Genomic DNA, 13040 nt, shown 5'->3' with positions numbered 1-13040 from the left:
TTTTAGTTTTATTTTAGGCCTTATTCAAAATACCTATGCCTACAGCAGTTGATTTTTTTTTTTTATAACCAAAATAGTTTCATCCATGCCGACTTTCCGGTCGGTTAGCATGAGTCCTGACTGAACTCTGCAGAAACTTCACATCGATCTTCCCATCGCGATGTAAAACAAAATGTCGGAAAACTTTTCTTTGACGCATGCGCATTTGCATAAATGTCTACACACACACACTAAGAGACAGCACACACACACTACACACAATAAAAAACAAAAGAAATGCGACTCAGAGTGATTACAATAGTTCCTATTGCATTACATGCATAGGAACTAAAAAGTTGTTTGACAAAAAACTGGGGAACGGTGAATGAGAAAAAGGTGTAAAAAATGTCAGTTACACCCCTTTTCCCCAGTTTTTAAATATTCAAAAATCTGTACCTCATTCACCATTAACCAGTTTTTCATCATACAACTTTTTTCTGTCTTAGAAAAATAAATTCTACAACATATCAACAATCATTTTTTCCTCAGGAACCTGAATTTTTAAACTGAATAATTAGCATCAGAATGTGGTAGTAGTGTATACTTTGGCAATAGTAAGTTGATTCCAGCAAATAACCAATCATTTTAAAGCTTATAATGTGGAGAATTAGAATATAATAAAAGGTCAATTTTCATTGGTTACTGATACTGGTTTTGAGATGGCATACCTCATATTGTATTATGGACTTAATAATCACAATAGATGTATTCCTTGGGTTATCAATGTCATTAAATTACTTGTTTTTTCTCTTCAAAATTTAGCTACCATACCCACTCTGTGGTTTTTCTGTCACGCATTACCACAGGCACTGCACAGAGACAGACAGAACTGAGGTTCTCTATTCTCTCTAGACCATTGAGGATATAGGGCTAGGCCTAGAACCTGGGCCTTTTGTTGGCCTAGCCAAGCTATGATGACATCATAAAATATTAGTCACTGATTAGTGTTGTGAGCTTACCTCAGTGCCAGTTGAAATAGCTGCAAGTTCACTAACAAGACAGCCAAGTAGAGAACATGTGTTAGTCACTAATAATGGTGGATGACTTGGCCTTTCCTACAGAAACAAAAATTAATTGAAAATTAAAATTTAAAGAAACTATATTTTGTAGGCAAGAAATCATACTAAAATGTCTGATAATGAGGCTTGTGATGCGGGTAAGTGTAATTTTTGCACTATTGATTATTATAAATCTTGATGTAGACAGAAGAAGTTTGGTCTTACCCCCGGCATCATCATCTCCCTCACAGATATTGATAATATGTCTAAAAGTCGATCAAGCATCTCACGAAAACTATTGCAAGAGCCAGTTTCAACCTGAAAAAAGAACAAAATGTTCTATTAATAATAGGTAGATTTAAAGGTGAAAATAAACAAGGTCTTTAAGCACCAAATAGAAATAAATGGCTGAGAGAAAGAATGTTTTAGATGTTTTTGAATTGAGAAACCAATAAATTGATATTAGCATACAAATAAGTATTCTTGAGAAATTAGAAATTATTATGAACTTTTTTTAAAAATCAACCATCACAACTAATGCTCCTAAACACTTCTGAAAGACATCACTCTACATTCCAAGGGAAAAAGTGTTTGTAAATTGTATGTAGTTGCCCATTAAAAACAAGATTGCCATGTTCAACATGTCAAAGGTTGATATAAAATGTCCACGAACACATTATAATCACCATTACCTGTGTTGTTTGCTCCATGTAGGCAACAAGTTCAGGGAATTTTGAAGACATTGGATCGGTGGACACCATCGTTGGGAAGTTGTCGTCCATTGAAGAGTGTTTCATGAGGACCAATTCCACTTCATGGTCCTTCGTGATCGGCAAAACTGAGGTCAACCTAATGGAAGTGTCGCACAATGCTTCCAGCACGGATGCTAATAAGTACCCATTGTTAGCATTTATCTAAATGAAAAAGAGCATCCTCATTGTCAGACAGTGAGCATAAAATCATGAGGTTTGCCATCTCCAAACCAGCTTACTGTCACTAAATCTGGCAAAGACAAGCCAAACCTGTCACTTATCGCAAAATCCCGTTTCATAGATAATGGCCAAAACATGATGAAATGTCAACAATTTTGAAATCTACTTTATTGCACTAAACTAAACCTTTACATATCCATACATCATGCTATGCTGTTATTTTCCTCATTTTCAATGTTAAAACAAAATTTTTAACGATTTGGTGATGGTTTCTGCCTTAGAAATGCCCAAAAACATAAACTTTGAAAGCTGAATTCTCAAATATTGTTCTGTAAATAGCTGTTATGTCTAAACTCCTGTAACTTCATGACAAAATGTCGGATTTTAATGACTCTTTTACCGTTTTATAGCTCTCATTTTACTGTTTAACCCTGTATTAATAACTAAAAATTTATTTTTGCAACGAGTGGCTGGTTTGGCTTTGTCTTTGCCACAAATGTCAATTTTCTTGTTTTGTCACTGATGCTGTATGTTGGCATGGTAAGTCTCATGTTTAACCATTATTCACTTAAGATATGAGGAGTATCTAGGCCATGGTGAAATATCGAGAAAAAACGTCAAAAATTCATTTTTACTACAAAAAAGACTTAAAACTGATTATCAGCCTATCTAATGGTCTACACAAAAGAATCTAGGAAAACTTAAGTGTTGAGAATTTTTTTTATTATGATTTTAATGGATTTAAGTAAAAACAAATTACTTATTTAAATATACAAAGAATGAATTCAAACAGTGAATCATATTAGTTTTTAGCTCATCATAAATGGTATGTCTAAATAAGGAGAAAATGTATATTTATACATTACAGGGAAGAGCAGTAACAGAAGGCACATTATAAATAATGACGGAATAATGAAACCATTAAAATGTGTTTCATATCCACAGCATGATTAATTCATGAATAATTCATGAACTAATGCTATGTCGGCAGAGAAATCAGCAGTAATGACCATTCATTTATGAAATACACAAATATATTAAGAATAATCTTACTTGATTCATAGTGTTTAACTGCCAACATGGTCATGAAAATGTGTTTAACATGCACAGCATGAATAATTTATGAATAATGTCGGCAGATGAACAGCATTAATGATCATGAACTCATGAAATACAATACAAATAACGTATTTATTCAAAGTTTATTGATGAGAAGGGGTTTTGAGGGGGAATTTATTCAAGGGAGGTGTTTATTCCAAATGAGGCTCTATGGGGGTGTGGGGCGCTTATACAAGTATACAAGAGTAGCGTTTATTCAAAGCAAATGCTTAATCAAATAAATGTGGTATATTAATAACATTCTTACTTGATTCATAGTGTTCAACTGCCAACAAAGACAAGTCCATTTTAGTTGAGAGGTAGGATAAAACGCATGAAAACATTGCACAAATGTCCGATGACATTGATCTTGAATTCGCTGCCATAACTTCAGGCACTGACTCTTCCTCGCCAGTAGCTTCATCAGCTTACTAGGCTCCTTGAGAATCATGCGCAATAAGATGCCTGTATTGCCAACACATTCTGCTAACTGGTTAGTTTCCTGGACTGACTGCTTGCCTAAAAAAAAATGTTTTTGATAATGGTTAATGGATTTACTTTTCTGTAGTGCAAAATACTTACGCTCTTTCCACAGTATCAAATTTCCTTTATATGCAGATAAGTCATGATGTGTTCATATATAGTCATGATGTGCCTATATATGGTCATGATGTGATGTCATCAAGACCATATTTAGGCATGTCACATGTTTTTGTCAAATAAAATTTGATGGACTGGACAGGGCTTTAGATCTCTTTGTTGTGCCAGAATTAAAAAAAAAGTTTTCAATCACAAACATAAAGCTCTGTCCAGACCAAAAAACTGTTTTATGCACATATATAGTCATGATGTGCCTATATATGGTTACATGATGTCATCATGACCATATTTAGGCATGTCACATGTTCTTGTCAATAGAATTTAGTCTGCATAGGGCTTAACAAAATACATAGCATGCATTCTACTAAAATATGTGCATTCAATTATATTTACCTGTTTTGGAATAAATTTCACATATGTAATTCCTAAGCAACCTCATGCTGGCTGTTGCTATGTAGACTAATCTTTCTAAATCAAGTAGTATGGCTGTGAGGGCGGTGCCCTTGATGGCTGTGGTTTCCTTGGCAACATCTCTGAAGGTTTTCAGACTCCATTCCAGTAGTTTGGTAAGTGAATCAAACGCTTCCTATATTGATAATAGCAAAGCAAAGTTAATAAAATGATCAGTTTTTTCCAAGCTGGGAAAAAAAAATCTGCTATCTATATAAACATATTAACTATATTTCATGTTTGAATATATATGAATGGGTAAGCCTTACTGGTGTGACTGTACTGCTGAAAGCCCTATTAAGTATATGTACATTCTCTAACTGTGTCTCTCTACGACTTAGCCCCGAGTCTTGCTGGCAAAGTCTGCAAATATAAATATAACAAATTGAGATTGAAGTTGCTGACAATAAGGATATAAAAAAATAATTAAATTGAAATGAGCTTATGAAAAAATGATGTATTAGAGGCAAATTAAACACAAATAGAATTGAATATTTATACAAATATTTGTATTTTATACAGTAATTAAGCTTTTCTTTTATTGTGTTTATCAATCAAACAAACTTTATATAAGAATTTAAAATATAAAATTATTATAAATTATTATTATTTAATATTGATGATAAATTATACAAGTTCTTTAGTAAGTATTGTACATACAAATTAAAAAATTTCATTCTATAGTAACACTCTTGTTTTACACCAAATGTAAGGTCAAAGGTCATTCTCACCTGTACAACACCTGGGGAATCTGACCTGCATTGACATCGGTACCATTATTTGTCTTTTTAGAACTCTTAAATGTAAATACCACTCTGAAAAAAAAATTAAATACATTAAACCATTAAACCATAAACAATTGATACTTACAACATTCACTAAACAAAAAAAAACAAAAACTAATTATTGAAGTTTATAATATAACAATTTAAATAAAGAAAAGCAAATTGCACTTACTGATCTTCAGTGGTTACCGAGGCTTGACCGCTTGACCCACAGTCACTGCTTGGACCGCTAATTTTAGCAGTGATTGTGTACCAATGACCAGATGTAAGAGGAACAGGTTCATCGAATAAAACTGGAAATTTCTCCCTGAAAACAGATTAAATAATTATTTACTAAATGACTTGCATTTTAATGAGAATATTTGTGGTTAAGACTAAACCAATGTCAAAATTGTTGAAATCTATTTTATTGCACTCAACTAAACTTTAATTTTCAACATTAAAATGACATTTATTCATGATTTAGTGATGGTCTTTGCCTGGGAAATGTCTGAAATTGTAAACTTTTAAGACCATTTTCTCAAATACTGTTCTTTAAACAGCTGTATGATTAAACTCCTGTAAATTCATAACAAAATTTCAGATTTAAATGATCCTTTACCATTTTATATCACTCATTTTACTGTTTAACCCTGTATTAATAACTAAAAATTGATTTTTGCAAGGAGTGCCTGCTTTTGTTTCTGAAACCAGTATTTTGGTGGAGTAGGTTAGTTGGAAGACTTTACTTACTTGGTTCCGCATTCATAAATAATGTCATCACTCTCAGCTAATAATTCCCCCTCACCTTCATAATCACTAGAGGGCCCCAGGTCATAAATCTATCAATAAATGTAGAAACATTGTTAAAATATAAAAAATATACCAATAACTATGTATATTCTGCTATATATATTTTTAACATATATATTTCTTTCACTTCAACCAATAACTATGTATATTCTGCTATATATATTTTTAACATATATATTTCTTTCACTTCAACCAGTTATTATATAACAAATGTACTCTAATGCTAGACAATTATATATTAAATTTTGTAATTAGTGTTTGATAGATGAAATAAGTTAACATAAAATTAACTATAATATTCATTGGGGAAAGAATTGTTTTAAAATTATATCATATTTAATATTAAATTTCTTTCAGGGTGTTTTTACATACTCTGAACCAAAGACAAAAAAATTATTAGATGGTAAAATCTATGTAACTTACAATAACATTTTATTATGACTTAGACATGTAGATTACACTGGTGTTGTTGTAAAGAACCAATAAGGGATGATGCTTACCGCAATTTTTGCTGTGTACTCCCCACGTCCACCAAATAAACCGAGCCCACCAAGCTCTACGTTGGTGTCAACACTGACCCTTAGAGCCTCAATAGAGTGACCGGAGTAACCCCACCCACCTCCGTAAGCTGAAAATAGAATACATACACCCCATCATACATTGCTTAAATACAATCCTATTTTTATTATGTGAGAGATCATAGAAATTTAAATTTTCTGAGTCATCATTCGGAAAAAACTGAATATTTCTACCTTCAAACCGTTGCACTACATTAAAGTCATCCTTAGTGAATGATTTTGATGGTTTTGTAGCTTGGTTCTCCAGGCCCTCAACCACACTCCAGCCCTCAAGCTGTGAAGCTGTTAAAGTATCTAGGCTGGCAAGGATGTAGAGGGCACACTGGGAACTTGTAACCTTCCCTTGGTTGGTGCTTGGAAGAGCTAGCTCAGGACTGAAGACTGACAGTGTGTGATCAGGCTGGGATACGAGCACGCGGATCCTGGGCTTGATTGCACTGTATGATACCACCTCACACCTCTCGGTATTGTAGCTATTACAATAAAATAAAAGTGCCTATTGTTATTACAAAGGTTAAGCAAGCACACAGGGGGTGAGCTCTGGCATAATGGCTAAATTTCTCACATTTTATCACCAGATCTTGGTTTTAACCCCCCAAAAAATATTTTTTCTCAACCGAAAAAACTGCTCTCCAAGCCCTATATTGTATCAATGGTCCCTAAAGATTTTCTTTTCACTCCTCATCCCTCTCAGACAGCCTTTGTTATAGAACATTTAGGTCTCCAATAATTTACTGGAAGCATTACCCTAATCAATATGGTGAAAATTCACACCAACCACAATGACATGTGACTTACCTCCATAGAATGTTGTAGATAGGGTCAAAAGTGACACAATCAGCATACTGGTTAATACTGTTGACCTCAGAGAAGCTACGACACTGACCTTCCGAGCGGTTGACCATCATACACTTGACTCCCGAAGACTCATCCTTGGGAATTATTCCTAGTGTTTAATTTATAATTAAGGAATAATTTAAGGTTTATAATAATTAGACAGATATATAATGTTCGAATGAATTAATGTTTAAATACTGTATAATAATATCATTATTATTGAAATATTACTGTGACACAAATAGATTTGTGAGGAGGGGAACGAAAGCCCTGCCACTGCTCCGACAGGGCTTCAGAAACCTCCAATTAATATTGGAAGCAACAGCCTACAAGAATCCTGATAGGTGCCACCAAACTAACAAGGTGCCCAGTCTCAGTCATCATGTTCAACTGTATTGGACCAACCACACCACAAGAGGCTAACAAGTAGCTGGTGCTTTGGCATTTGGCTTCCACAATCAAACTATTCAAATATTTACAAAATATAACAACATATTTGCAAATTTCCATATCTTTAGCAATACTTATTTATTTACAGTTTTCAAACTTTAATTCAACATTCATCTAGCTAACTGCAATTTAATAAATAGTATACAATATCTCATTATGCTACGTTTTTATAAAATTGGCATCATGATATATGACAAATATATATGGGTATGATGATGTCATTCATATTATATGCATAAGAAAACAGAAGATAGCAACAGAACTTACCTATAGTATCAAATGTAGCAAAGACCAGTGACTTTTCTAGTGTGTTAGCCCCAATCAACGACTCATCCACTTTCACAAACGTTCTATCCCCGCTTGCTTGTACCCAGTTACCTTTCCTACCATGCTCTGGGCCAAGGTCAGGTACCCGGCCCGGTACGAGGTGAGACACAGCATCTTGATCATTCTTGTCTTCGTTCACAGGCCTGCCGAGTTGACCCTTCTGGAATTGGCCAAATGTGTACACACATCCTGAGCTAGCGAGTAGCACTGTGTGATGGTTGCCAGCTGCTACCTGGATGATTGGCTCGTTGACGGGCACTCTACATGCACTATACCTGCATAATAATTGGAATATACATTGTATTATATGTTACCATCACCACTACCAATACTACCATCAGAGTTACCATCACCACCACTATTAACATCATCACCACTACCACTACTACCATTACCAGTACCACTACCACTATCATCACCACCACCATTAACATCATCACCACTACCACTACTGTACTACCATCACAGTTACCATTATCACTACAACCATCATCTCACCATCACCAGCACCATTAACATCATCAACACTACCACTACTACCATCCCAGTTATCATCACCACAACCACAATCATCTCTACCATCACCACTACCATTAACATCATCAACACTACCACTACTACCACCACAGTTACCATTACCACTACCACCATCACTACCACCATTAACATCATCACCACTACTACTACTACTACCATCAAAGTAACCATCACCACTACCATCATCTCAACCATCACCACCACAACCACAATCACTGGTAATTTCAGACTAAATGATATTGTCTAAGGTAAAATCTGGATAAAACACCCTTAAAAATTCAATAATAATAATAGTAATAATAATAATATTAATAATAATAATAATAATAATACAATAAAACTTGTAAAGCGACTATTAAAGTTAATAAATAACTTGCCACCGGCGCTAAGAGAAAAATAGAAAAATTACTCATTCAATGTGAAAAATTGAAAATTACTCATTTAATACGATCAAGTAAGTGATCAATTTTCAAATAAGACACAGATTAATATTTTTACCTGTCCCTAAATGAATGGTTGCCCTTACCTGTTTTCAGTGTCTCCTTGCCCCAGTTGTCCATGGTTGCCCATTCCAAAAGCATACACATCTCCATTACTGAGTAGTACAACTGAATGGTACGACCCACAAACCACCTGTACTGCTGGTACCTTGTTGTCATTGATTAAAATCTCTGCGAGCGTTAGAACGTTCGGTTGACTGATCTCCTTCTCACCTTCTCGGTCATCACCGCTTATACTGCCCTCATCTGTCAAAAATTTGCAACAGATTTAAGTAACATTGTCAAGGAATAGGAATATTTGAAAAATACAGGATAAATTATTAAAGGTATTATAGACAATCTAAATTTCTTTTTAGAATTTTAATCATATAAAGCATTATCAAACCAATTACTATGTATATTAAAATCACATTCTTTACAAGATCATGAGTCAGGATATTGAACGAAGGCGTAAGGGAGCAATTAATGCAATTTTCCTGTACAGCGGCCGAGTCATAGGGAACTTCAGATTTGCATGACAATGTAGCGCTAAAACGGATTCACTGAACCGTGACCACCCTACGTTCTCTGCCAGACAGCGTCCTTCAATCCAGGGGACACCGAGAATCAACATTCTTGCATGCGCAGATGACTTCTTAGTGATACGAATAGACTCCCTAGCGTTAAATTATATTCAAAATGAGTCAAATTATTCTTACCAAAAGCCTTTGATTCATGTAATAATTTATCCAACAAGCGACTCTTTTTTTCCTTCTTGAAGAACACTTGTTGCAGTTGCGCCAGTAGGTCTCTGTCGGAGATGTTCTTGTGTCGGATTATGTTCTGGAACATTGCCCCTCGTAACTGACCTTTGCCCTCACCAGCGCAGCTCCTGCAACTGCCGCACTTACTACAGCCAGAATCACCTGACCCACAACCACATAACCTAAATGTAATTGATTAAAATATTTAATGTATATAAATGAAGCCACAAAAAATTTGGTACAGTTGATTTATTTACATACTTCAACTAACTGATTTCTGCAGCACCAGGCAGTCACTTGAACTCAGAAAACTGCTAACATAACACTAAGGCACAAGGAACTTCTGGAGGATACATATCTCTCTGTAGGGCCAGTGAGGTTGGGTGAGTTAATGGAGTGAACATCTGTGAGTATAGTACATTAATTGAAGTTGAAAACATTTGGAAAACTGTTGTACCACTGTATTTGGAAAACTGTTGTACCACTGTATTTTGATGTGTTGGTATTTACGTTAATGTTTTCACATTTTTATATATTTCATCTCCCTGTAATTGAAATTAATCAACATTTACATTATATGATGAGAACAATTATTACAAAAACAACAACAACAGTATTAAAGACAGTAGCTACAACAACAGCTGCATCTATAACAGCTACAGCAGCAACAACAACAGCTATTGCAACAAAAGAAAACAACAAAACAACAAAAACAGCAGCAACAACAACAGCAGCAACAACAACAGCAAAAAAGCAGCTCCAGCAGCAACAATAGCAACAGTAAAAACAGCAGCAGCAGCAACAACAACAACAAAAACAGCAGCAACAAAAACAACAGCAGCAGCAACAAAAACAACAACAGCAGCAACAAAAACAAGAGCAGCAGCAACAAACCAAGAGCAGCAACAAAACAATAGCAGCAACAGAACAAGAGCAGCAGCAACAGGACAAGAGCAGCAGCAACAAAACAAGAGCAGCAACAAAACAAGAGCAGCAGCAACAAAACAAGAGCAGCAGCAGGAAAACAAGAGCAGCAGCAACAACAAAAACAAGAGAAGCAGCAACAAAACAAGAGAGGCAGTAACAAAACAAGAGAAGCAGCAACAAAACAAGAGAGGCAGTAACAAAACAAGAGAAGCAGCAACAAACAAGAGAAGCAGCAACAAAACAAGATCAGCAGCAACAAAACAACAGCAACAAAAACAACAGCAGCAGCAACAAAAACAAGAGCAGCAACAACAAAACAAGAGCAGCAGCAACAAAAACAAGAGCAGCAGCAACAAAAACAACAGCAGCAACAACAAAACAAGAGCAGCAGCAGCAGCTGCAACAAAACTAGAGCAGCAGCAGCAGCTGCAACAAAACAACAGCAGCAGCAACAAAAATAACAGCAGCAACAAAACAACAGCAGCAGCAACAAAACAACAGCAGCAGCAACAAAAACAATAGCAGCAGCAACAAAACAACAGCAGCAACAAAACAATAGCAGCAGCAACAAAACAAGAGAAGCAGCAACAAAACAAGAGCAGCAGCAACAAAACAAGAGCAGCAGCAACAAAACAAGAGCAGCAGCAACAAAACAGCAGCAACAACAAAACAGCAGCAACAACAAAACAGCAGCAACAACAAAACAAGAGCAGCAGCAGCAACAAAACAAGAGCAGCAGCAACAAAACAAGAGAAGCAGCAACAAAACAAGAGCAGTAGCAACAAAACAAGAGCAGCAACAAAACAAGAGCAGCAACAACAAAATAAGAGAAGCAGCAACAAAACAAGAGCAGCAGCAACAAAACAGCAGCAGCAACAAAACAGCAGCAACAACAAAATAGCAGCAACAACAAAACAGCAGCAACAGCAAAACAAGAGCAGCAGCAACAAAACAAGAGAAGCAGCAACAAAACAAGAGCAGCAGTAACAAAACAAGAGCAGCAACAAAACAAGAGCAGCAGTAACAAAACAAGAGCAGTAGCAACAAAAACAGCAGCAGTAACAAAACAAGAGCAGCAGCAATAAAAACAACAGCAGCAGCAACAAAACAACAGCAGCAACAACAAAACAAGAGCAGCAGCAACAAAAACAACAGCAGCAGCAACAAAACAACAACAACAGCAACAACAGCAAAAGTGAGAGCAGCAACGATAATAAAGTTAACTTACATTCCGGGGTTGCGTTCTGCATTTATAGTATTGATGCAGTTAGCACCGTAGCCAGTACACTCATTACAAATTGTACATATCATGCATTGTTCATGCTTCCACTCATGGTCACACATCGGTTCATCGTCCTTATCAACTTCCTCCTCTTCCACTTCCTCTTCGGCAGGTAAAACTACAGCACCTATGATACACAAGCAAAGATTTTCTCCTATAAATTCTCTTAGATATCTACGAGGACTAAAGACATTCTACGTGTGTGGCCGTGGTGACACTGGGATGGTCGGAATGTTCTATATTTTTTAGTGATGGTGTTTTTAAAAGAAAAGTAGCCATTAATTGTTTATGCAGGTAAGTATTTACATAAAATACAAGTATTTTCCTCTAAAGCGAAATAAATAAATTGAAAAAAAAATCAATTTGTGAAAGGAACAAAAATGTCTGTACTTGCCTTCTTTACTAGCTTGACCAGGTGGAGGGCCTCGGCCACACTGACCTCTTTTATTAATACCAGATGTCCAGACGACCCCTGCCTTGGTCAGGATACAGGTGTGCTGTTTTCCTAGAGCCACCTGTAGCACAGGTGTATCTTTTAATTCTGTTACCAACCCTGAAAATTTAGATCGAGTAAAGATGAAGCAGATCACATTCATATAATAAAACTCTTTTAATAATCCAAATATATTATTCTTTATACTTTCAGTCACAAAAATCAAATCATTTTAGATTCATCTGCGACGATATGCAGATAGATCCAACTGCAATGAAATGCATACATGTGATGTATTCACGAAATAAACTTTTGTAAATCGCCAATATATGGGCATGGCGATGTCACATTACACCCATATATGGACATGATGATGTCACATTACACCATATATGGGCATGATGCAGAGGCGGATTTAGGGGCAGGGGCCGGCTAAAAAAAAAGAAAAAAAAAAGAAAAAAAGAGAGAAAAAGAAAAAATGATAGCCCAGAATGCCTCAAATGTTATGTTCGGGCGTCTAGAACACAACAATTTCGCGTGTTGTCTCAATCAGCCCAACTTTTGGCCCCCACTTCCGGCCCCCTCTTTTGGACATTTCTGGATCCGCCCGTGATGATATCATATCACATCCATATATTGGCAAATCCTAGCCATTTAGTACATAAAAATAAATAGTGCAGACAAAGTGCTTACAGCCCTGCCCAGGTTATCAAATATTCTTTGACAAAAAAA

At 35.8% G+C, this 13040-nt stretch overlaps 1 protein-coding gene across 1 annotated transcript in view; it reads right to left on the bottom strand.

The window, feature by feature from the left end:
- LOC117112946 (E3 ubiquitin-protein ligase MYCBP2-like) overlaps positions 1–13040 on the bottom strand; it is a 52905-nt gene that overhangs the window by 30698 nt on the left and 9167 nt on the right. The window contains exons 14-30 of the mRNA XM_033256165.1: positions 12270–12428; positions 11822–12002; positions 9622–9848; positions 8950–9169; positions 7827–8161; positions 7071–7218; positions 6447–6745; positions 6195–6322; positions 5635–5723; positions 5075–5209; positions 4849–4932; positions 4387–4480; positions 4061–4253; positions 3336–3586; positions 1730–1951; positions 1263–1355; positions 999–1094 (exon numbers count right to left, since the gene is read on the bottom strand). Coding sequence (XP_033112056.1) covers positions 999–1094; positions 1263–1355; positions 1730–1951; positions 3336–3586; positions 4061–4253; positions 4387–4480; positions 4849–4932; positions 5075–5209; positions 5635–5723; positions 6195–6322; positions 6447–6745; positions 7071–7218; positions 7827–8161; positions 8950–9169; positions 9622–9848; positions 11822–12002; positions 12270–12428 — 2954 coding nt within the window. The remainder of the gene's footprint in view (positions 1–998; positions 1095–1262; positions 1356–1729; positions 1952–3335; positions 3587–4060; positions 4254–4386; positions 4481–4848; positions 4933–5074; positions 5210–5634; positions 5724–6194; positions 6323–6446; positions 6746–7070; positions 7219–7826; positions 8162–8949; positions 9170–9621; positions 9849–11821; positions 12003–12269; positions 12429–13040) is intronic.

The sequence above is a fragment of the Anneissia japonica genome, unplaced genomic scaffold, assembly GCF_011630105.1.
Source record: "Anneissia japonica isolate Jap-2015-1 unplaced genomic scaffold, ASM1163010v1 scaffold287774_len439945_cov178, whole genome shotgun sequence".
Lineage (NCBI taxonomy): Eukaryota > Metazoa > Echinodermata > Crinoidea > Comatulida > Comatulidae > Anneissia > Anneissia japonica.
This window is presented reverse-complemented; position numbering and strand designations above follow the sequence as displayed.